The sequence below is a fragment of the Hyperolius riggenbachi genome, chromosome 2 (assembly GCF_040937935.1).
Source record: "Hyperolius riggenbachi isolate aHypRig1 chromosome 2, aHypRig1.pri, whole genome shotgun sequence".
Classification (NCBI taxonomy): Eukaryota; Metazoa; Chordata; class Amphibia; order Anura; family Hyperoliidae; genus Hyperolius; species Hyperolius riggenbachi.
In genome coordinates, this window is record NC_090647.1 from 351,445,048 (window position 1) to 351,471,625 (window position 26,578).

At 42.8% G+C, this 26,578-nt stretch overlaps 1 protein-coding gene across 2 annotated transcripts in view; it reads left to right on the forward strand.

The window, feature by feature from the left end:
• Positions 1-26,578, forward strand: part of DSTYK (dual serine/threonine and tyrosine protein kinase) — a 190,245-nt gene that overhangs the window by 84,258 nt on the left and 79,409 nt on the right. Inside the window, exons 3-5 of one of the 2 annotated variants that reach the window (XM_068269583.1) lie at positions 4,838-5,492; positions 10,316-10,551; positions 22,091-22,174. In XM_068269583.1, coding sequence (XP_068125684.1) covers positions 4,838-5,492; positions 10,316-10,551; positions 22,091-22,174 — 975 coding nt within the window. The remainder of the gene's footprint in view (positions 1-4,837; positions 5,493-10,315; positions 10,552-22,090; positions 22,175-26,578) is intronic. The other variant, XM_068269584.1, reaches the window with a different exon arrangement.

Below are 26,578 nucleotides of genomic sequence, written 5' to 3' on the forward strand. Positions count from 1 at the left end.
AAAACGGCCCCTGGGGGGTACTCACCTCGGGTGGGGGAAGCCTCAGGATCCTAATGAGGCTTCCCACGCCGTCCTGCGTCCCTCGGGGGTCTCGCTGTAGCCCTCCGTACAGCCGTGACGCAATATTTACCTTCCTGGCTCCTGCGCAGGCGCTCTGATGCCTCTCGGCGCCGAAGTAGGCGGAAATACCCGATCGCCGTCGGGTCTGCTCTACTGCGCAGGCGCAAGTTTCCGGCGCCTGCGCAGTAGAGCGGACCCGACGGAGATCGGGTATTTCCGTCTATTTCCGTGCCGAAAGTCACCACAGCGCCCCCGCTGGAGCCAGCAAAGGTAAATATTGAATTGACAGTCGGCACAGTCGCCGGCTGTTCGGAGGGCTGCAGCGAGACCCCCGTGGGACAGAGGACGGCGTGGGAAGCCTCATTAGGATCCGGAGACTTCCCCCACCCGAGGTGAGTACCCCCCAGGGGAGTCTCTTTAAGGAACTAAGAGATAAGACAACTCTCTCACTGTATGGAGGTAAGTTTTTTTTTTTTTTTTTTTTTTTTTTTTTTTTTTTTTGCCTTATCTCCAGCATGATCTTAGTGAATTGAGGCCAGTGTCTGTTTAAGAAGATACACCCGTATTAGCTGGCTTCCGATGCATAGATCTGCCCCCTTGCAGAAAATGGCCCTGGCATTTTCTGTGTTATAGATGGAAAGGAGGCCTTTTTCTGCAAGGTGGCTGAGCTGCATGCTGGAACTTTGCTGATATTAGACTCTGGTGAATGTTATACAGATGACATGCTGGGGCATTCACATTGGCAATAGGTAGGCTTGGATGGCTTACAGGGTAGAGAGTCCTCTTCCTGGCCAGGAGCTTTTTGTTGCCAAAAGCATATCCCATCTTAATAAATCTTTAAAATTGCTAAGCTTTGGCAGTGATGAAGTGTCTTTTATGTTACATACTTTTAATCAACAGGATTGTTATATGTAAATTAGAGGAGTCTGAGTTGGTGGAATCATAAACTGAGACGTTGAAGGATTTTTGTACCAACTCCACAGCCCTGATTGTAAACATTTAGAAAAGCTTGCACTTATCACATGCAAAATCTGGCCATGGTTTGATTTTAGTTTGGTAATAGACACATATGCGCTCAGGGAAATATCCATGTTCATACCTCAGAAGTGTGCTGTTCCTGGGTCAGCCAGTATGCTTGCTTTTCCTCAGGCATATGTACCAGACTTTGGATACACAGATCCTTCTGTCCTGTTTTTAGAGATGTCACATGTCTGTTTATCAAACAGGGAGGAAGTCATTGAAACTTCAAAATTCCTCTAGCAAAATACACTTCCATGCAAGTGTAATGCCGAAACCACATTAGCAGTCTGATATAAACATCCCTCCCTTTCTGTACAAAGCAGTACTGAGCAGTACTTTGTCAGTGGGTTGGATTTGCTAAGGTTGGAAAACATTAGTGATCCAGCAGAATGAAGTGTCAGATGTGAGCTGGCAAATGGTTACATCCCTCTCTTAGGTCGTATCAGAACGTAGATATATTTACTGTGATACCAATGATTACTGGAAGGTTGGTGAATTGAAGATAGTGCTACTCCTTAATTCCCTGCAGAATTTACAGCAAGAAACTACCTTTTTTTTTTTTTTTTATCACAAATATTTTTTATTGTTTTTAAAGAGAAATAACAAGCAAATGTTTTACAAAGAACATTTAGAAACATAACAAGTAACATGTATATTAGATAAGGTACAGAAGAGTCTGCAAAAGCAGAGGTAGTTTCCACATATATAAAAGTGGGTGTCGGTAGCACGAGGCAACAGATGCCGGCACCCCATTAAGTCAACAAATAGCTCATGTCAAGAATTATTACCAGGGCCACCGCAGAGATGGTGGCATAAGCGCTCATGACTATTGGTACCCTACTTCTAAATACAAAGTTTTAAGTATTATAAGGTTGGAGAGGTACTTAGCGAGGAGGGTATCCTCTGGTTCTGTTAGCCCAACATCGAGGGCTAAAGCAGCCGGGGAGTGGATGGGACAGGACCATCCAATGAGAGAAGAGTGAGGTAGGAAAAGAAGGGGACAGAAAAAGTTGAGGGAGTGGGGAAGGGGGTGTCATTCGCCGAAACGCTACCACTTAGGGGTATTGAGTGAAGGTATTATACCGCTGTAAGCGAGGACGGGAGGCAAGAAACTACCTTTAATAAATCCAGGCCTTGTTACACACACAAAAAATGGCCTTGCTGTAGGTGGGGACACATGACCGCAGTGATTTAACTGGTAACTTACTAGCAATTTAACAACTTCACTATGTTCTGATATGACCAGGTAAGGTTTGCAAGCTTTTAAAACTTTATAGCACACTTTTTTAAAGGTGCCCATTAATTGTACAATATTTTTTCCTCAGATTTGATCATATTTATATGATCAAATTGTGCAGAAAACCATGTAGTATGATGAGAAACAATCTTGAAATGATTCTATGGTTGACTGGAATACAGAATTGTCAATCTGAATATTGGATTTTATGATAGAGGGAGAGAGAGTGCACTAATCCACCCATTTATGGGAACAGTTGATAATTACCTTCCGATAATTTATAATCCCACAAAGCTGTTCAATTGCATCTGAGGAAAATAATATACAGTTAATTGGTACCTTTCGACCTAAACGGTCTATTCTATTTTGTTGCAGGCATAGTGAATGAACCCAACTGTGTAGCCAGGTGTTACCATATATACTATATATCTCCAATCACAGGAACAGAACAATATTGCATTTTATATGGCCAGGCTGAGATCAATTAGCTTAATATTATTTCATTTCATTCCTAACTGATGGCACGGCGTTGCCCAGGTATGTATTTGGCTGGTGTTGGCCCACTTTTTCTAACCCTAAAGGTGGGCACACACCAATTTTTTTTTTAATATCTGTCCAATTTGTGAATTGCAATCAATTCTTGTAACAGTTCAAAAATATGACCAATGTACCACACACGTATGTTCAGTTTTTCCCCAATTATGATAAAGCTGATTGGAAACTCTGAGAAAATTACTAGGATGTGTATATTAATAAATTGACAATCTCACACCATACAATCATTAAAAAAAATTGAAGAGAATTATCTGGCATTCCAGATCGCTATAAATCGAAAAAAAAGGGAAATCCGATCGGATTTTTCAGTCGAATGAAAAAGATTTCGATTTTTTTTTTTCCCCGGAAAATGCAATAGTTTTTATCGAATTGCTGTAAAATTGGATCATTTTATTGTATCGTGTGTGTGTGGCCACCTTAACACACAATTACTCAATGACCAAGTTTGTTAGCTTTGCGGTCTTTGGCATCAATAATTTGCATTGAAATGAAACAAATCTGGCTAGATGTGGCTTCACTGCCGTTTCTGAATTTGATCCCCAGTCACCCAATGACCAACTGTACCAGGTTTGAGGCTTTGTGCCATTAACAATGCAAGAATGGCAGCAATGAAATATTCCCCTTGAAAATAGGTGAATTTTGTTTGGCTTTTGTAGGCTCCACCCACTTTTCTGAATATGAATCCGTCACTCAGTGACCCAACTGTGCAAAGAACCCTACCATCTGGTTCACATTCGTTTTCAGCCAAACTGATCCGGTGAGCGGATCCAGTCTCCGCTTCACCGGATCCGTATGGCTCGTCCATGGCCCTTTTCACATTAGTGAAAACGGATCTGATCAATGATTGATCGGATCCGTTTTTCACTCGTCAATACATACCTTATCTTCATAGGCAGGCGGCGGTAGAGGCTTCCTCTTCTTCCGCTGTGACTACACGGCGCGTCATGTGACTAGTCACATGACGCGTCATGTAGTCACATGACGCAGAAGAAGACTGAAGCCTTTACCGCCGGCTGCCTATGAAGATAAGGTATGTATTAAGCCTCCCTAGCCCAACCGCTGCTGCACCCTCCCGTCGCTCAGGATTGCGTCGGCCCATGCCCCCATCCCCCGTGAAACGGTCCGTTTCTTCACTAGTGTGAAGAAACGTTCCGATTCCCATTGCCCCAATGCTGCAGTATTTTTTTGTCCGGATCCGTTCCGCAAGGCAGAAAGGTCCGGGAAATTGGGGCCTGCTGCATTTTTTGGATCCAGGGGTCGGAACGTATTCGTACCAACGGACGCATGTGAATGGATCCATAGGTTAACATTGGATCCATTCACATCCGTTCCGCTTGTACAGTATACGTTCCGGTTAGTTCCAGAAAAAAACGCAAATGTGAACCGGGCCTTACAGTGTAAGAATGGCTGCAGTTTAGATTTTCCCAGTGAAATTTGTATTTGTCTCTGCCCACTTTTTGGTTATGGGAATAAAAAGTATCCTATATGTTGTTCCAGGTAATGTACTATGTGTGTGCCAAATTTAATTCGAATCCGTTCAGCCATTGTTGTGTGATTAACAAACAACCAAACTTTCACATTTATAATATTAGTAAGATGTCTCAACATATTTATTTAAAAACTGCGCTCTTCTCTTTTGTACTTCCACTCCTATGTTCTCCGATCTCACCCTCCTTTCTTTTTCTACCACAAAAGCGCGCACACCTGCTTTAACTGGTGTTACTGCAGTGTACTGTCTCATTTTCAGGAATAGCTGGACACAATTGCAAATGTTATGACTGGTAAAACATTTTGCATATTTTTAGATACTACTGTAGATTTGGCAGTCTACTTTGAGTTGATTGGAACAGTCAGGGAGAACATGTTAAAGACCTGCCTTGGAAGGGAGTGTGATTATGATTTTCATAAATACTTTTCTGCATGATAAGCTATATACTGAATACATTTTTTTTTTCTCCCACGTAGGATGTTGATATTGTAGTTTCTCCGTGCCGTGGGTTTCAACCGGTAGCCACTACTCTGGAGGATTATATTGACCACGTACGAGCTGTCGTTGTGTTTGCAGTCAGCGAGAACGTTCTGACCCCTCAAGATGAAGAGGAACTCACAGAAATAAAGACCAACTATAAACTTCCTGTGTTTTTTATTCGAACAAATTCCAAGGATAAACTGATTTGTGGTTCCAAGGGTGAGCCCTCTGCACTGCAGGAGCAGCTGACAGAACTTGGGTATCTGAAGAAAGGTGTCTGTAGCTGTGGAGCAGCTGGGTCAGGCAGTCCAGCCCCAAGTATTTTGGTTGAACAGTTTGAGAAGCTGCGTCATCTTAACGTTTTCTCCCGGCAAGTACTGCAAATGCACTTAGTGGATGCAGCAATGGTTCTTAACATGGTGCACAGCCGATGTCTGGACGTTTTCATTAATAAAGCCTTTGACATGCGTAGAGATCTTCAGATTACTCCAAGGAGGCTGGAATACACACGCCAGAAGGAGAGCGAACTATACGAGTCTCTCATGAGCATTGCTGATCGCAAACAGGAGGAGCTGAAGGACATGATAGTCAAAACACTAAACAACATGAGAGAACAGCTTCTTGATGATGCTGCCAGCATGGAGTTTAAAGGTGGATATATTTTACATAGGTTTGTGGGGATGGAACGTTGAATAGAAAAAGTTGTAGGACCAGATAATGGTTAACTAATACATGGTAGTACTACTGTAGACAAATATAGCTCCTATGACACCACCACCACCATGAGTGCAAATCAAAGGTAATATGAGTTATTTAAAACAAGCTTACCTTCGTTTGCAACATATTAGAAATCTTTAAATTACGTGTGTGTGTGTGTGTAGTTAAAGGTTGGAGATAAAGTAACACACAGCTGTTTGTGGAGTGATTGAGCTAACTGGTAGCAGTATGGATCTGTTTAGTCAATTCAGTTAATGCATTCCTCATTCACCAATACATGAATTGCAACGCTCGTTATGTGGTTCGGTGTAATGCGTATCAAGACCAACATGTAGAGAACAAACTGGCAGGCACCCCAGACTTAATTTTTTCACCAATTTATTGGACTTAGCATATAATGCATAAAATGCATCTGAGACAATCTGGCAACATGAGTCAACTATAGAATGCAGTTCTATGATAGCAAACTTATGTACAACAATATGAGCTAGCTCAGAGCAAAGCAGGAAAGCAAGCGAGGAGCCATAGACTATGCAGTGCAGGTATACTTGCGTGACCACTCCGTGTAGATTATTGTGGACTGGATGGATGCTTTGGGTGCTGGGGTGTATCCAGATTGGCTGCCCTTACAGTCGTTTTGCCCTTTTCATTTGCGGGCCTCATCAGAGGGGCATAAAGCCTTGCTGGTCCCCTGTGTATTGTTGGCCGCCGGGTCACTCACATCCCACGGCGTGCGCCACACTCGTTGGCTTCTAGTCTGGAGGGGACGGCGTCTTCTGCCTTTTCAGGTGTATCGCTGCTCCCTCACATCCGGTCCTCTTCCGCCGACGTCGCCACTTCTCGGCATGCGTATCCATGGTCACCAAGCGACCTCTTAACACGTATGTCGTAGTTGTGCATAACGCGCTATGGCCATCTTGTGGCTGAAATTGAGAAGGCACTCCCAAAATTAAAAATTGGCATCCATCCAATCCTGCAGGCAGAGATAAGAAAAAGACTTCTCCCAAAGACTTTAAAGCAGGTGAAATCACCTTTACTTTTTATGTACATACACTTCAATAATGTCACTACTACATCTAATAACTGACTTTTATTATGCGTATCAAGTGCAATACATAGGTTGTACCACTAGGCCACTTCAACAAGGCATTGCTGAACATTACTGTGGCCCATCTCACACGACTGGCAGTATCTCACATGTAGCGAAACACTTTGCATAGATACATGGTGGGGGCATGAAATCTTTCAGAAATATGGGGATTGAAAAAGGTTTTTGGTTCAGCCAGGGGAGGTGACATTTATTATTATAAACTGCTGTTATGTGAAGAAAACTTGATTTTTTTAGACCAGGGACTAGGGTGCCATATGGTGTGAATTCCAGATGGGATATTAACATTTCATTTTGAATTTGTATTGTTTTTAATCTAATCTATGCACTATTACTCTGCCCATCTTCCATGTAATTTACGACAAGCCGGTGTAGTTAATTGCCCTCCAGGTGCGTCAAAGATATCTGGTTTTACCGACATCTGGTGTCTTGCAGGCATTTCAGACTTGTTCACACTTCAAGAGCTTTTTAAGTGCTAGTGATTTTGAAAAGCTCTTGCTAATGCAATGTGTGTTCTAACTGGAGCGATGTGATTTTGTAAAAATCCCCCATAGCATTGCATTAGCAAAAGCTTTTCAAATCTCTAGCGTTTAAAAAGCTCTTGCCATGTGAATCAGCCCTTCTACATGTTTTTGTGCTTCTTTACCTTCTGTTTGCATAGTATTAATTTGCTATTTCAAACCCGCAGTGTCTAAATGGCATAGTACACAAGCTCTCATTTGACTTTAGTGCTGCTGTAAGATGGGAATATCCTCCATTCAGAGCGATGCCCATCCTCGTAGCACATTAAGTATGCATTGCCCATCATTATATTTAGTATTTTGCAGTTGTTTTGTGCTGTTCACAAACTTAGAAAATAGATTTTTATTTTATTTTTAAACCTTTTTTGCTCCAACATAACATAGAGAATTCTTCCAACCCACCCACACTCATCTATGGAGGTCTTCAACTTCAGATTGGGGATGATATCTCCAATTGGAACTAGCAACTTCGTTCACCAACACCCCAGCTATTTGGACACAGTTTCCTGCTTCGCAGGTCACACCACATAGACCCCATCATATAGTTAATCAGCTTGCGCACTTCCTCCATAAAAGAAAATTGGTGGAAGGGGAGGCTGGCCACAAAAGCCACAACCTTTTTATATGCTAATTTGCAGAGGTGATGAGCGATGGAGGGAGCACGGAGAGATGTGGAGGGGGACAGGTGACAAGCAACAGAGGGGACTCGAAGAGATGTGGAGGGTGACAGTTGACAAGCAACAGAGTGGGTGGGGAGAGAAGTGGAAGAGGACAATGGTGACTAGCAGCTGCAATGCTTTTTTTTTTTTTTTTTTTTTTTTTTTTTTTTTATATATATAGAGAAGTTACTGCATTTTGCCATTGTTTGGCAGAGGTTGGAGAGAAGCATAGGAGCAGCGGCGACTGTTGCGGAGGAGAACAGCTGTTTAAGCTCTGCTCTTCCCTCGCTCTCTACAGTACATTGCAGGTCGAATCTTGACCACAATCACTTGGCCACTGCGTGAATTAGCCGGTCAAGTCAGAAAGTGGCTACACTTTCAGTTCTGGCTGTAAGATAGGCACAGGACAAGGGAAAACTTTGTTCCTCGAGCAGGTCTATGATACTAAGTAGTGGTGATATACACCTCTGGATGGCTTTTTTTCAAATAAAGTTGTTTAGTATATCTTCTCTTCTGAGGAATTAGTAGCTACATACCTGGAACTTGTCTCTGAGGTCCCATTCCTCTGATAGCTGCTAATTCAAAAAGGACATCCGGCCCATATGCAATTCACTTTTTCACCTGAGTTTTCTCCCAGGTGATTTTCACACCTTGTCATAAAATTCCTTTTAACCTCTTCAGGACCGTAGGCTTAATCCCCCCCCCCCCATCCCCTAGTGACCAGGCTATTTTTTTTTACAATTCAGGCCACTGCCGCTTTAGGGGTTGCTGCAGGGTCATGCAACTCGGCGCACAAATGATTCCCCTCCCTTTTCTGCCCACCAACAGAGCTTTCTGTTGGTGGGCTCTGATCCCTCCTGCTGTGTTTATTTTATTTGTTGTTTTTTTAAAATAAATATTGCCATTTTTCTATGTATTTTTACTAAACACCTCCCTCCGCCCGCACGCCAGCCAATCGCATCGATCAGCTCTCATAGACCTCAGCCTATGAGAGACGATCGCTCTGAGTCTCCCAGGGGGACAGCCAAGTGACACAGCAGCGTTGTACAATGTAAATAGTTTTGCCGTCTAACACTCTATCAGCGATTGCTCCGTCATTCAAGTGGAGATGCACGCACATTGGCGCGCAGTTTCCTGCAAAACCTCGCCCCAGGACTTGACGCTCCTGGAGCTGCCGCTGTGTTAACGCCAGTTGGCGTAAGGCAGTTAGCAAGGGGTTAAACAACCAGCAAGCAAGAAAATAGTCAACATTTGATAGTACAGTTTCACCAACCGTTGGGTACTTTATCAATTGTATAAATGCTGTAAAGTTGTGGTGTGTGTGTTTTTTTTTGTTTTGTTTTTTTAATCGCAGCTGAAAATGTGAAAAAGTTAATTGCATATGGGCCCCAGTGTTCAGGTATGCATTAAAAGGAACAGAGTTTTACTGTTTAGGATTTGATGTTCTTTTGCTTGAGTCCTCAGGTTACTACCCTTGCATTGAAGTTCATTTTGGGGTGACAGTCCTTTTAAGATCTACCAGTTACCTCAGCACACAAGAAGATAAACGTTGCCATTTCATAATTTATAATTTTACAATAATAGGTTGGAAGTTATTCCAACCCAATATAGAGAATTAGACATTTTCCACTGAAATACCACTATCGGGCAACAAGTTAAACTTGACAGGAAGTCTGCTTACAGTACTTTATTTTTTTTTTTCCCTCCTTCTCCCAAATGTCCCTATAATACCAATGTTGTGTGTAAAATGCAGGCACAATTACCTGTGATTGTATGCCTCCTGCATTCAGTCAAGGCTTTGCATCCTTACCTGGACTCTATGGTCCTCACTTCCCTACACTGCCTTTATAATAGGAGAAACGTGCTGGATTGCCACAGCATCATAATGCTCCAGAATGCTTCAGCCAGTCTTGGCTGAAGAGATGATCACATGACCACAATAATGCAGATTATAGTTATCTACTGAATAACTTTGGCTTCTGACCTAAAACATGTAAACAAGCAGACTCCTCTTTACGGTCATTCAGAAGATGGTGGAAATAGAAAAGGTCTTATTTTGCTAAGAGGGTGCTGGTAAATAGAAGATCCATATTCAATATATCCCATCTACCTGTAGTAAAGCAAAAATATCTTGCAAACTATCACTTGTAATAGGAAAAACTATTCCTATTATAATCTCGTCAAAGATTCTAGTTATTCCTCTTTCTGAAGAAAAGTACCTTCTCTGTCCCAGCTGTAGAGGCCTGCTAGCGTCTGTCAGAAGCAGAAGTGAGATATCCTCTCAGATAAGTTAGCAATAAAGCTGGCCATTAACAGTACAATATTTTCCTTAGATGCGATTATGTGATCAGATTTGCAGGATTGTTAGACATTTGAAGGCAATTATCAATTGTTCCCATATATGGGTCAATTAGGGAACTTTCTCTGCATTTTGTGTTTTATACCCGTTTTCTCTTCTGGTCTATTAAGGTATTTCCATCCCACAGAATGGAGAGCCCATTGGAGCACCCGAAGTAAAGAGCTGCATTTTGCAAATTAAAGAGTTGATAATCTCAAGACTAAACCAAGCTGTAGTAAACAAACTCATCAGCTCAGTGGACTATCTGCGCGAAAGCTTTGTTGGCACATTAGAAAGGTGTCTTGGTAGCCTGGAGAAATCCCAACAGGAGTCTTCCACACGTCTCACTAGCAACCACCTAAAACAGGTGAGAAAGCTAAGGAATGCATCTGTATGGTGAGAAAGCTGACTAGTGAATGCATCTTTATATTAGTAGAAGAGTTGAATTTTATGCTGCTCCCTGTATCTGGCTGGTTTATGCACAGAAGCTTGTAGATAAAGCCCGATGTCTTGCAGTTTTTGGTAGTGTGTACCCAAAGGAAAACTAAACTTGCAGAATATGTGCATTTAAAGAGAATCTATATTCTAAAGCCGCATCTCCACAATATGATTCTTTGTGCGATTCTATTATGATTCTATTTATGATCCGATTAAATCAGACATGTGCGATCGGATTTGATTCAATTCGATTTGCCAATGTTTTGCAATGGCAAATCGAATTAAATTGAATCCCGATCGGACATGTCGGATTTAATCGGATCGTAAATAGAATCTTAATCAAATCGCATAAAGAATCGTATCGTGTAGATTGGGCTTAAAATTCTTACAATAAAAAGCATACTATTCTATTCATTATGTTCTCCTGGGCCCCTCTTTGCTGTTTCTGCCACTCCCTGCTGCAATCCTGGCTTGTAATTGCCAGTTTTAGGCAGTGGTTACAAACAAAAAAACATGGCTGCTAACCAGCATGTGATAAGCTGAAAGAAGCTCAGTCTGTGACTCATACAGAGCCTGAAGGAGGCGTGGAGAGGGTGTGTATACCTTCTACCGATCAGCAGAGCAGCACATTCCTGCCTGAGCCGACAAAGTAAAAAAATTAGATTATATAACAGAGATAATAAAGCCACTGTGAAACTATAAAAGGCTGCAGTAAGCCAGACCACATTAGAACAGATATAGGAACTTCTAGGATAGAAGAAATAAGGCTGAAAATTTTGTTAGTCTTTTTAAAGTGACAGTGCTAGAGACAAAGTTACTAAACTAAGCACAGCAACATGCAGCATCATAACTGTACTTAGAGTAACTGTAAAGAGAATTCAAAATTGACTCCTAGAGAGTGATTTATAAGTAAAGGTAAAAGATAGGAGACTGTTAAAAATAAAGCTTCTCATCCTCTCAGCAATGTTCAGTGAAGGCTGTAACCACTTTTTTTTTTTTTTTTTTTTTTTTTTAACTGACGTCATCTCTAGTCGCCTAATGAATGTGTGAAGAGAAGTGCAGTTAGAGAACTAGCTGAAAGTGAATCTGAGGTGAGAGAGACATTTAGGCTGCTGCCATATTTATTTCCTTTTAAACAATACTAGTTGCCTGACAGCCCTTCTGATCTATTAGGCTGCAGTAGTGTCTGAATCACACCAGAAACAAGCATGCAGCTAATCTTGTCATATCTGACAATAATGTCAAACATCTCATCTGCTGCATGCTTGTTCAGGGTCTATGGCTGAAAGTATTAGACACACAGGATCAGCAGGACAGCCAGGCAACTGGTATTGCTTAAAAGGAAATAAATATGGCAGCCCCCATATCCCTCACCCTGGGTTCACTTGAAAAAGGCTAAAAGAGAAGAGTGTTCTGTCTGTATATAAAAACAAAATTGAATGGTTGCCATAAAGCAATTTTTTGTAAATTTCTCTACTATGAATATCAAGTTTCAGCCTGGATGGTGTATAGAGTAAAGGTACACCATACACTGGTTGATTTCAGCCATCAATATATAGCCAATTCGACCACTCTGATCGAATCAGCTAGAAATTGATGCAGCAGGAAGCATTTTGATTTCTGACAGATTTAGATCGATTTACTTGATTGGTCTGGATGGAAAATCTAGGTCTATGGCCCATAGGTTTGCATTGGATTGAATAGCACAATAGCATTTCGATCACTTTTCAATAAATTTCATTCTGAAATCTGTTTCTAGTGTGTGGCACACATCAGATACCTGTCAGATTCTATAAGTATATTGGTACCTCTAAGCTGGCCATATACATAGATTTCCATCCAATGTTCCAAAGTCATCGATTCCTACCATACACCACATCAATTTACAATAGATTCTAGCAGGGAATCTATTGAAAATCGATAGAACTACACTGTTGCATTGTTCGGTGCTGTACAAAGCTATAAGCTATCGAACTGCCAATGCTCTTGCCACGCCCCACTTGTTGTCCATCCTGTTTGAACAATATTTTCAATAGATTTTTAGGCAAAATTAATCAAAAAATTATTGATCTGTCATTTTGAGGAATCTCAACAGATGAATTGAATCTGCAAGGAATCGAATGAGAAAAATCGATGTGTATGGGCACCTTTTAAGCTGGCCATATAGTGGTCGATTATAGGTCAATCGATTTGACCTATCGATTGTTAAAATCCAAAATAAATGAATCGGTCGAATGTCAATCCATTTTTTGCCCGTACACTAGGGCTGATTTTTGTTCCATTTCTCTACCTTAAATTGATTGCAGGCTATTTTTGATCACAAAATAAGCACCCTGATGAATCAGATCGAGTAAAGGTAAAAAAAGTGCTTCATTTTTACAATTATGTATAAATGATTTAGTCAGTGTTTGCCCATCTTGTAAAATCTTTTAAATCCCTGATTTACATTCTGACATTTATCACATGGTGACATTTTTACTGTTGGCAGGTGATGTATTCTTTTTTTGGCAGTTGGAAACAGCTGTAAACAGCCATTTCCCACAATGCAGCAAGGTTCACTGACCGGAAACTGCCAAGAGTACGTACTCAGAATTTCTTTGTGGGAGGGGTTTCACCACAATATCAGCCATACAGCGCCCCCTGATGGTCTGTTTGTGAAAAGGAATAGATTTCTCATGTAAAAGGATGGTATCAGCTACTGATTGGGATAAAGTTCAATTCTTGGTCGGAGTTTCTTTTTAACCTCTTGACGACCAGCTAACGCCGATTGGCGTAAACTGGTCGTCTGCGGGTTTCCATGGAAACGGCCGATCGTTCGAGCGGCCTTTCCATGTCCGTTCACGGAGGCTGCCTCCGTGAACAACCGGAGAGCCGCCGATCGCGGCTCGCCGGCAAAATGTAAACACGCGGGGAAGAAATCCCCGCTGTTTACATCATACGGGCCTTAATGCAGATCAGCGATCGCCGGCATATGATAGGCTGAAGCCCATCCTACAATGCGCAGGACGGATATCCGTCCTGCGCAGCTCAGAGGGGAAGGGAGAGGGACGGAGCGCCAAACGCTGCGGAGGGGGGCTTTGAAGAGCCCCCCCCGTGCAAAGCGCAGAGAGCCGGCGGCGATCAGACCCCCCCCCCCCCAGCAGGACATCCCCCTAGTGGGGAAAAAAGGGGGTAAGTCTGATCGCCCTGACATAATCCTGATCTGTGCTGCGGGCTGGAGAGCCCACGCAGCACAGATCAGACAGAAATCCACTGGTCGTCAAGTGGTTAAGTTGCTGAATGTTTCATTAATTAAGACCTCTCTGGAAAAAAATGTTTGGGAACACTAAAGGTGGCCACACACCATGCAATTTTTGTTATATTTTGATTTGATTCGAGCATTGCGATCCAATTTTCCAATTGATCAGAAGTTTAGATCAGAATCTTTGAGGTACCACACACGTATCTTTTAGATTTCTGGATAAAAGATCGTAAACTCCGAACAAATTGGTTGGTTAGCAAAATCAACAGAAAAAGTACTTGAATAGTTATACTTTTTTTTTTTTTCTGGTTGAACACCATGTCACAATCCATCACACACCATAGAATTCTTGGTTAAAATTGGTCTGAATTTTTCAACATGTCCAATCAAAAAAAAAAAAAAAAAACCCAAAATGGGAAATTCAATTGGATTTCTAGATCAAAAACAAGATATTGATTTTTCGAGACAACCGATTGTATTCATCTAATTGGTGTAAAATTGGATCTTTTTATCGTATGGTGTGTGGCCATCTTAACAGGTGAAAAAAAAACCACCAATCTGATCAAAATGATGGAATCCAACTTAAAAAAGATAAATTCCATTAATCTGATCAGCTTGATTAAATTTTACCTTATTTAATAGAACCAAATGAACTTTATGCACCTTTCTAGTACACACAATACAATTTATTAGATTGACAGGAGATTCCAGATTCGAGAAATGGATCTTACAAAACTGACCCCTTTTTTTTAGTCTGAAACAGATCGAACATGCAGGAAATTGTGGTGTAGAAATTGAGGGCAGCACATATGCCTTGCAGCGCTGGGTCCCCAGTTCAAATCCCAGCCAGGGCACTATGTTTTGTACGTGATTTGTGTCTGTGGGGGTTTCCCCCAGGTACTCCTGTTTCCTCACACATCCCAAAAACATAAGGATAAATGAATTGGACCCCCCCTAAATTGGCCCTAGATCAGGGGTCTCAAACTCGCGGCCCGCTGGCCATTTCCGGCCCTCGATGCAATATTTTGTGGCCCGCGCCGGCAAAAGCTTCCTTATAGTTCGCTTCAGTGCTCCCAAGTAATCCGCCGCATCCCCGCCGCTAAACGAGGGCTGCAGAGCCCCCAAATCGCCCAGGGGGCAATCCGCCGGAATTTCCTGGAGCTGAAGCTGAAAGCACTGCCCCTCCTGACGTCAATCGCCGCCTCTCCCCGCCCCTCTCTGTGAAGGAAGAGTGAGAGGCGCCGCCGCGATTGACGTCAGGAGGGGCAGAGCTGAAGCTGAAAGCTCTGCCCCTTACAGGAAATGCCGGCGGATTGTCCCTTGGGTGATTTGGGGGCTCTGCAGCCCTCATTTTGCGGCGGGGACACGGCGGATTACTTGTAATGGGAGCACTGAAGCAAACTATAAGGCAAAATAGTTCGCTTCAGTGAGAATTTTGAAATAAAAATCAATGCAAGGGACGGGACGGGAGGTAGCGACTGGGAGCTGCCGATTGTGAAATCCCTTATGCGACCCAGCCTCATCCTGACTTTGCCTCCTGCGGCCCCCAGGTAAATTGAGTTTGAGACCCCTGCCCTAGATTATGATGCATACACTACACGATACACACATTAGAGATATGACTATGGTAGGGATTAGATCGTGAGCCTCTCTGAGGACAGTTAGTGACAAAATAATATACTCTGCACAGCTCTGCAGAAGAAAACAATATATAAATACATAATAATAATAATAATAATAATAATAATAATTAATAAAGGAAGAGACTGGGGAATGTTGTTAATTAGAACTATGCAGCCTAGAAGTTTCAAATACAGAGTCCTTCAGAAAACGAATCTTTCTATTGACCCGAACTGCAAGTAGAGCTGTGCAGCCTCTCAACTCCCTCCTCCCTGCAAAACTTTTACTACAGGGCTGATGGTTCTCCTAGAAGGGGGGGAAAAACAACTCACTCTCTCTCTCTCTCACTCTCTCTCTCTCTCTCTCACTCTCTCACACTCTCACACTCTCACACTCTCACACTCTCACACTCTCACACTCTCACACTCTCACACTCTCACACTCTCACACTCACTCACTCTCACACTCACTCACTCTCTCTCTCTCTCTCTCTCTCTCTCTCTCTCTCTCTCTCTCTCTCTCTCTCTCTCTGATTGGGGGATGCACATTTCCCGGGTAACTTGGAGAGGCAGGGCAGACTGAGCAGTCCTTCTCTTCTGACTGTGATCTCTGTAGCTGGGCTATTACCAGCATGGAAAGGGGGGGGGGGGGGGGGGGGTGGCCATGAACGTGGTGTCAGAGTGAGAGAGCCAGCTGAGAGTGCACACCTAATGTAAAACGGTGTTCCAACATTTTAGAATACATTGACAAAATAGCATACATTTTAAAGTGATCTTCTCCTTTTTTAGTATAATCAGTCTCCCCTTGCCCTCTCGCTTGGCTGCAGGTTCGGTCCTCGCTTCGCTTGGATAACTTTTTATTCTAACTCTGTCCACTTGGATAGTGGGCATTGCACACCATGACCCAGGCAGCTAACTCTGGTTGCAAGGTTAGTGCTGCTGATGGGCATTATGGGGTTAATTTATGACCTGCATGACTTTGCACATGCTCAGTAGCATTTGTATGCTATTCTGTCAGGTATGCTGAAATGTTGGAACATTGGACATCACAGACAGCTCCTGCTGGCTCTGCACACTTCTCTCTCTGACACAAGGACATGTCCAGCACGGATGACGCAGCCCTCCTGGCTTTTTTCCACAACTGCCACTACCCAGAAGACTGTGCTTCTTATAGCTAATTAATATACAGCCGCGGATGTGTGGCCTCGGAGGCGGGGCTAATGTCTTAAGGCTGCAATAACACTGATTATGTGCATTTTTTGGTGGGGGGGGGGGGGGAAGACCCGGTTTTCCCTGATAAAGTGGATGTGGGCTACACACTGGCAGTGAGTTGATTTCAACCTTACAGTTCCTCTTTAAAGTCAGTGTTATCCATATTCTGAGCCTTGTATACGCACCGGTGACAAACTTTGTGCAAAGCAGACTGTTGGCTCGGTCACACAGTGGTCATTCGGTCACACAGTGCTTGACCTGGCTTTAGTGCCTGCTTACACACACCTCCTACCTATATTATGTCATCCACTCCACCTACTTTCACTAGGTTCATTCCTACTGTGGACTATGTACTCCCAATCTATTCTCAGAATCAGAATCAGAATTTATTATCGCCAAGTACAACGGTGGATTGTACCCGGAATTTGTTTTGGCGCATACAGGGTCGTCGATGAAAAAGAAAAACAGGAATAGCATACGGTTAAGCATACATAGACATGGGACAAGCATACATAGGACAACATTACAGCTTGTGCGTACAATTAAGCAGAGTACAGCATCGCATACAGTTAAGCATGGTACATACATATAAACAATAAAAAAGCAACAGTAAAAAGCAAAACGGAGCATTACAGCATACACGTACAGTTAACGAAATACAAAACATAGCAAGAACATACGCTGTTAGCAGAAACAGAAAAAGAGTGGGACTGGAGGAGCATCCTGAGAGCTGATATGAGCGCTGCCATTTTCGGCACTGGACGCTACACAGCGACACGCTCCCAACAAGACAGGTGCTACCGAATGTCCACGAAAGTAGAGAGAAGGCTGTGAAAGCTGAGGGGCATCATGATGGAGGCGGACAGCAGAGTTCACTCGGACCAGGTTGCCCGAGGAGTAGCGCTCCTGATTACAAGTCCGCACGGCTGGTAATGGGTGCAGACACAGTGGGGGCCCTGTGGGGCCAGGGGGCACCTTTGCTGGGCCGCAGTGGTGTTGGATGTGGGGCCAGGGGGCACATTTGCTGGGCCGCAGTGGTGTTGGATGTGGGGCCAGGGGGCACATTTGCTGGGCCGCAGTGATGGTGGACGTGGGGCCGGGGGCCACCCCGGCTGGGCCGCAGTGATGGTGGACGTGGGGGCCGGGGGCAGCAGTGGTGGGCAGGCCAGGAGGATTACCTTGGTGGTGGCAGGATACCAGATGCAGCAGCCACTGCCAGCTCCACTGGAAGGGGGGGCAGCATCCCCACCTCTGTGGCTGCGATGGGGCAGCATCAGGCCCTCCATTGATGCGGTGGTGGTGTAGATCCAGGCAGCCCAGAGCGCTCCGAGGTGCATGCAGAGTGGATCCAGGCCACTGTTGCATGCGAAGGCTGTCAGCAGCGATGGAGATCCGGAGGTGGCTGCAGGACTCTACTGCTGATGACCGGGCAGCAATGGGGAGAGATCCAGAGAGGCTGCAGCTCGGGCGGAGGAAATCCGGGTCCTCCTTGGCCAGGTCCGCATCGGGCAGAGCATGCCCTGGTCTTCCCTGCAGCGGGCGAGAGAGCGGAGGCCAGATCCGGAGACCCAGCGCAGCAAGAGCACGTGGGCGCGATCAGCTGGCCGCCCGCCTCAGACCCGCACCTCCACGTGTTCCGGGCAGGCTCCTCGTCAAGGCCCCCCAGGCTGTGTGCCGGCCGGTGATGGAGCTGCCGGCGAACAGCTGCGGTGATGGGGCTGCCAGCGAGCAACGAGCAGCAGCAGTGACCCCCGCCCCTCCACCATTCCCCAGAGGGAAAGAAAGAGCCGGTGAGAGGGGAGAAAGGAGAGAAAGGACCGGAGCCCTGTGGCCGCGGCGTCCTGTTACGGCGCCATCTTGTTGAAAGAGATTCTGCAATCTCCAATCATTCCTGCTCATAGTATCATTGGGCCAGATTTATCAAAGCATTACCGACAGTTTTTTCTTCTAAAACTGTTCTAACCAGCAGAAGAACAGTTCTGCATGATAGTAAGAAACTTCCCAAAGCCTATGTAATAGCAACAGTTTAGTGTGGATTTTTAGAGCTACACTACAGTTAAGAAAAGTGCAAATCCATTCCTTAACTGCTGAAGATTAAGAAGTGCTCATTAGCAGTTCTCCAGATAGTGCAGGCTAGATGTGATTTGTGAAGGGCTCCTCCCCCCCCCCACCCACTCAGAGCTTGCTGACAGCAGGTGTGTTGGTTACAGCAGCAACAGCAATTCCCCTCACACACTGCACTGCCTGAGAGACCTTCCTAGCTCCTTCTATTCCTTACAGTTTAAAGAGAAACTCCGATCAAGATTTGAACTTTATCCCAATCAGTGGCAGATACCCCCTTTTACATGAGAAATCTATTCCTTTTCGCAAACAGACCATCAGGGGGCGCTGTATGGCTGATATTGTGGTGAAACCCCTCCCACAAGAAGCTCTGAGTACCGAGGTACTCCTGGCAGTTTCCTGTCTGTGAACTCTGTTGCATTGTGGGAAATAGCGTTTTACAGCGGTTTCCAACTGCCAAAACAGCAAGCAGCAGCTACATCACCTGCCAACAGTAAAAATGTCACCATGTAATGTCAGAATGTAAATCAGGGATTTAAAATATTTTAGAATGGGCAAACACTGACTAAATCATTTATGCATAATTATTGTAAAAAATGAAGCACTTTTTTTTTATCACATTTTCACTGGAGTTCCTCTTTAAGAAGGAATTTGCACTATCTAGTGATTTCTTAGGATGTCTGAGACAGTTCTGCATGGATTTCTGAAAACCTACTAATATTTTGTCTCAGACACTCTTGATAAATCTGTCCCATTGTTCTGTGATGTTACTGACCCCCATCCCCTTCTATTTTAATATTTTGGTACTAGGGCACAATGGCAATAAAATGATTTACAGTTTGCTCATTTCAGCAATTAATAATTAATATTGAATTATGACAGTAAGTTTAGTCAACATACAGGCAATGATCAATCTTTTTATACCTCTCCGTGCTCTTGCTCTTTCTGTAGCTCTCAGTGAAACTTCTGTACCTCTCAACAGGTAGTTTGGCCCACTCTTTCCAAACCAACTGCTCTAGCTGATGAGGGTTTGATGGGTGTCTTTTTCAGACTGCATGTTTTCTCGAAGATGGATAGGATTTAAATCAGGGCTCATAAAAGGGGATCGGGAGAATTTGGCGCCAGCTTCAGCAGGCATGTAATAGACGGAAGTGTCTTATTGTGGTCTTACTGTGCCGAGCTGGTGAGTTGGGCACTCAATACTAGCCGATCTGCTATCCATAGTTAATTGGCTAGTGATTCTGATACTGCTTTTAGCTAATAACCAATTGGCAAGCATTACGGCTGTCAGTAGTGGATCGGCTACTATAGCAGTAGACTGGAAGGGGGGTAGTGTTAGGCATTAGGAGGGGAGGATAATGTTGGGCATTTGGAGGTGGATAGTGTTAGGCATTTGGACCATAGGGAAACTGAGTAAGTCTTTTTACTGTGGTGTCTGTATATACACAATTGAAGCCATTGGCATTAAATCCTGGTGGAGTCCCAAATCTTTTTTACAGTCTATCTCCATTGAGCCCTATGCCACTCAGTGACAGATGGTACTATCAGACACTGATGAAACTTTGAGTTCAGCTTGTATATGAAAGTTTTCCTTTTTGTCTATCATGGTCCCACTATCCATGTGTTTTTATTCTGGGGTCAGTTTTCCTCTTGCAGCCACTTCCAGGGATGTTGGCTACAGGAATGCAGAGGTAAATTTGCAGCTGTTGTCACATAAACTTCACCTGCTGGGAGATGGTCTTATATAGCCATTGTTTTTAAAGTGTATCAAATACTTGCCTAATAAGAAGGAAGCCTCTGAATCCTGTAGAAGCTTCCCACAATGTCTTCCAGACTACTGTTGCTGCTCACAGACCCCAAAAGAAATCGGACAAGAGCTTATTGGATTAGAGATCTGGGGTATGCTCCTCTTGATATACCAGCGTGGCCTTACTGTGCGTGCACTGCAGGATCCAGAGGCTTCACTCTTCTAAAGTAATTATCTGTTTGTTTTTTTGTTTTTTTTTAATCCCCTTGATCTCCTGAAACTGCTCTTTACAGTAATTTGTTTTTTTTGTGGACTCGTACAGACTGTAGACGAAACTGTGAAGATTTCACTGATTCTGACCACCTCTCCAGAGAATCTAGCTTGTGTACAGCTGCCCCCATTTCTTGGGCAGTGATCAGCCTAGTGGATCAACTCGGCCAAGCACCGGCCACACTCGCCACTCCCTTCGGGTAACGTCACCTCCGTGCCGACCGACTGCCCTTCTCCCCTTCGCATAGCAACAGAACACATCGCCTATAGACTAGTGACACATCTGCACAGTCTTGGCCCTGCAATGCGGCCCGAGGGATCGATTGGCATTCCTCGTACCTTTTTGTTTGAGGTTTAAGTAGAAAATGTTTAGACTCCCCCCCCCCCCCCCCCCCCCCCCCAAAAAAAAAAAGTATATAGTTTTAAATTTCTGAGGATGTCACTGACAAAAGTTATGAATTTAACTATTGCTACAGTGATCTGTTTGTATGTTGATCTGTTTCTTTAAATGTAATTCTGTTTTAAGTAAGTACTCCAGGGCAGCTGGAGGGAGCTTCATCCCTTTATCTCAGGTACCCTTTAAAGAGGTTGGATCTGTGAATTTAGAGGCATGCACACACGCCTGACTTAAGTTGGCTGGGGCGACCAATAACGACCGCCTCAGCCTATAATCAGGCGTGCATATGGCAGCCGACCCCCAACCTGTGAGTGATCCTCCCGGCGGAACTACTCGCCTCCGGTGATATCGATCCCATTGTTCGCGCTGCTCCCTTGCCTGCCGCATGGTGTCCCTCTGTCACCCTCCCTCCCCCTTCCCTACATAGCTACACAGCGTGTTGTCAGCTACACCGCTGACACGCGTGTGTGCAACCTGGCTCAGCGATGTCGCCCCAGGGGATCAGGTTCTGATTCCTGATGGGTAACATCCATCAAAGTTGTGTACACTCCTTAGGACACCAAATTGTAAAGGGATCTGTCACGCTGCAAGATGCCTTTGTGAGTTTTGTAAGCAGGCGTTTTCCCAACAGTATGCTGTCTCCAGCATAAGAGAGCTAAAACCTACTCGCCGAGTCACACCCTGTAAATACTATGCAGCTCTTCAGAAGGTTTTGTTTCCATGAGAATCTGATCAGGCTAATGTCAGATTCTTTCAAAGCAAATCTCAGTTAATCAGACTAGAAACTTGTGACTCTTGTAAATTGTGTGATAATGGTAATGCTGATTAACTGTCTTCTTTTTGCAAGAGCTCAAAAGCCACAGCAATAAAACGGATTTAAAAGCTTGGTTATAATTGTGAAAATGTGATCTTTCTTCACAGATATTAAATGCTGCTTATCACGTGGAGGTCACTTTTAATTCTGGATCCACGGTCACTAGAATGGTGTGGGAACAGATTGTGCAGGTAAAGAGGTCCTTACATGACGAAACTCAGGATGTGGTCTGTACTTTACCTTTCATAGAGCTGAATACTTCTGGCATGTTATGTGAAAGTGCATGGAAAGCAGCAAGCAGCAGAATTTGGCTGGGAATCTGTATTTCAAGAATGACTGTTTTGGTTTCTTTTTAACCAAATGATTAAAGCTCAAATGTAGGCCATGTGAAGGCTTACATTTAAAGGCGCCCAAGAACTTTGGCATCTAGTATAATCAATAGTAGAATATACCGTAAGTAATTTTACAGATATTCTACCATCCTAACTAACTTTAATTCTCACACTACCTTCTCCCCACCTGCTCCTAACACTGCCTTACCCTCCCCCTACCTAACACTAAATTCTCCCCTACAATTCTAAAACCAACTTGCACCTAAAGTGGGGTTTAGCTACATTATAGCAGAACTTCAGGCACCTCCATTGGCCAATATTTTGCGCCACCAAAATTGACTTCCTGGCGTTTGCCTATAGTATAGCTGAATGCCCATTGTCTGCTGCACCACCGCTGCGGCTATATTATAGCTGAATTTTGGACCCAGCACCCAAATTCCCTGCTTTGTGGGGAAGAGGATGCCTGTGCTTAAACCACTCCTTGTTAGTCAAACTGGTATTTAGGATAGGTGCCTGAATAATATGGGCTAATTTATCAGTTTCTATATTTATATCTACTCTACTCCCTTTTTGTGCCAAAGGAAGAGAATGTTTTCCAATTAATAGCTTACAACTTTGTTACTTTGGCTGTCTATAGAAACTAAGGGTTGTTTTTATTGTAGAGTGATGGCATCATGTTATAAGGGTACCATTAGTCTGTTTTAGGCAAACTTAAGTACTTTTTAAAGAAAGGCACGCACCATTTTGTGAAGAATCGTTTAGTATATTTTGATTTATGTGCCAATACTATAATTTTTTCCCTTTCAAACAGGAATCTCAATTCTTTTTTTATTTCCCCGGTCTGTGGGGTTGTTGGGAATATCCATCTATTAAATATTACCTTTCTTGCTGCTATAATTATTGTGTGAACCAACTTGCTCGGCACCTAATCAGGCCTATCTTTCACTCCTTTACTATAATAGTTAAACAACAACATGAATGGATCTTTTGCAACAGTCTTCCCACATATCCTTTTAATCAATCTACATACTGAGTCCCAAAATTGGGATATTATTGGGCACTCCCATACGCAATGAAACAAGTTTGCATTGACCATATTACATTTTGGACATTGTGCTTTATATACCGTTGGTGGTGGATTCCTGTACCTAATATCAAATGCATATTTAGCTCTGTGTAAGAATAGCAAATGGGATTCTCTCCATACTTCGTATGTGATACAGCTTCTAACTTCCGCCAAACCTTGCAGAATTTTTCCCGCTATGTCAGGATCATTCATAGTATTTCCCCATTTTTTCAATCCCTGATGTGCAATCCCCTCTGCATGCCACGATCCCATGTCTTTATAAATATTCGATAAGGTCACATTTTGATTACCTGGTTTGATCAGTCTATCAAATTTTGTTATTTCCAGAATTGAGTCTAATTTCTTAATGATTGAAGAGCAAAAGGAGGTGATCTGGGCATAGTACAGAAAGTGCACCGCAGGAATGTTATATTTCATTCTCAGTTCTTTAAATGTCATTAACCTCTTTTCTTTAAGATTACATGTATGCCCCAACATCACAATCCCCTTTTCTTCCCATTTCAAGAAACCTTCATGCTGTATCGTGGGAGGGAATTCAGGGTTTCCCCAAAAAGTCATATATTTAGATATTCTAAAAGGTAGACCTGAGAGTTTCCTAACCTCCCTCCAGGTTAATATTGTATCCCTCATAATCAAATTATATTTGATGCGCACAGGTAAATTTCGTTGTGTGGTATGAAGCAGACCTTTTAGTGACCAGGATTCAGCTACTGCAGCTTCTAGTTCATAATTTGAGAACCTGCTTGTGTTGTCTATCCAATCTTTAACATGACGCATTAGGCAGGCAAGGTTGTATAGCCTTATATTTGGTACGCCCAAACCTCCCCATTCTTTAGACAATTCCAATTTTTTATGGCAATCCTATGTTTTTTCCCCTTCCATAAAAAATCGGTGAAGGCATCCTGTAACCGCTTAAACTCTTTATGTGCTATTAACATGGGTATATTCTGCATTGGATATAATAGTTTTCCAAACGAGATCATTTTCAATAAAAATGCTCTTCCTACTAAATTGACCGGTAAGTTTTTCCAATTTTGGATCTGTATTATTATTTTATTTATCAATTTTTAAAAAATTTTCGTTCTATAAACTACTTGGGTCTCTCGTTATCCAAATACCCAAATATTTTATCTTCCTAGAGGCCACTATCACTCCATAGTCCTTCACCCATTCTCTCCCTGAATGTTTTGTCAAGAAAAACAACTCTGATTTGCTGTTATTTACTTTAAAGCCTGTAAATTCTTGTATTTTCTGAAAAAATTCCAAAATGTCCTTTAATTGGTCTTTTGGACTTTCCATAAATATTAAGAGGTCGTCTGCAAATAGTGCGTGAGTAACTCTATGTGCTTCCAGGGGCACCCCCCTAATATTTTTTGCTATGAACCTTGAAATTGGCTCTATGGCGATGTCAAATAGAAGAGGCGAGAGCGGGCATCCCTGTCTTGTACCAGAATATAGAGGAAATGCTGACGATATATATCCTGGCAGGTGAATTTTTGCCGTTGAGTATTCATATATTGTTTGCAGGAGTGTCACAAATTGCCCTTCAAATCCCATTCTTTGAATTACTGCCTTTAACCAATTTCTATTCACATTGTCAAAGGCTTTTTCCATGTCTACACTAAAGATAGCACTTTCCTTATTTCTCAGGGGAAGCTCTCGCCTGTTCCATCACCAGCATCACTTTTCTTATATTTATTACTGAAGATCGCCCTTTTATAAATCCTACCTGATGTGAGGAGATAATATCTGGCATTAAAGTCGCCAGCCTATCTGCCATCAACTTCGAGAGTATCTTAATATCCTGATTTATCAGTGAAATAGGTCTATATGACCCTGGATCAGTGGGATCTCTTCCCTCTTTAGGTAATAATTTAATGTATGCTAAATCGGAAGATTTGAGTCTTGTCTTTCCTTGTAAAATATCATTATACAGTTTGGCAAGGACATCAGGCAATTCCTGTTTTAATAGCTTATAATATTCTGGCGAAAAGCCATCTGGGCCTGGGGCCTTATTATTGACTAAAGTTCTTAATTATATTCAAAATTTCAGGTGCTGTGACCGGGGAATTTAAATAGTTAAGATCATCTATAGATATTTGCTTCAATGATAGCTGATCCAATAATTCCTCTGCAGCTTGGTTGTTGTAGCCTTGCTTATCATATAGTGACTTGTAAAAATCTTGAAAGATTCCTAATACCTCATTAGGTTTTGAGTGCAGGATATTATTATGGTCTCGAAGCACAGGCATTTTATTATTATATGTTTGCGTTTTTACCAAATTTGCCAGCATTTTCCCTGACTTATTACCAAACTGATAAAACCTCGCTTGCATCCTTTCTCTGATCATTTCTTTGCGCTTCAGCCAGAAATCATAGTTTTCTTTATGTTCCTGCCATATCTTTCTATTCTGTTCCGTTAATGAAGTTTTATAGTTATTATACGCCTCCCGTACCTTTCTCATGGCTTCAGCGTGTTTTTCAAATATGTCCCGTTTGTACTTATTCACATACATCATAATATTTCCTCTCATTACAGCTTTACCCGCCTCCCAGAACAAAGACATATCCATTCTATGACCCGCATTCTGTTCAGTATAGTCAAGCCACCAGTTTTTTAGTAGTGCTTCAAATGATTCGTCCTCATATAAATATGAGGGAAACCTCCAAATATAGTCTGATCCCCTTGGGATTGTTTCAGTAAGGTTCACACTAACCGGGCTATGGTCTGATATGACCTGGTCATGAATTTCAGATGTCATTACTTTCCTTATTAATGTATTACTAATCAATATATAATCAATTCTTGACATTGTTAAGTGTACCAAGGAGTGATGTGTAAATTCTCGATCATCCGGGTGTAGGTGTCTCCAAATATCCGTGAGTTGGTGTACATTCATCAGATCCTCAATTATCTTATCTCTTTTCTTGGGTTTCTGTACTGTGGGCTGTTTAACTTTTCTATCCTCTATTATATTTGCTACACAGTTGAAGTCTCCTCCCACAATTAAGTTAGAGTAAGCCCCCTTCAGTATTTGCGTGTTTACCGTTTGATAAAACTGAGTATTATCTTGATTAGGGCCATATATATTTACTATTGTTATAATTTCTCCTCCGATTTTTAAATTTAGTATTGACAGTCTTCCCTCCTCATCCTTGCTATGTGATATTTTCTC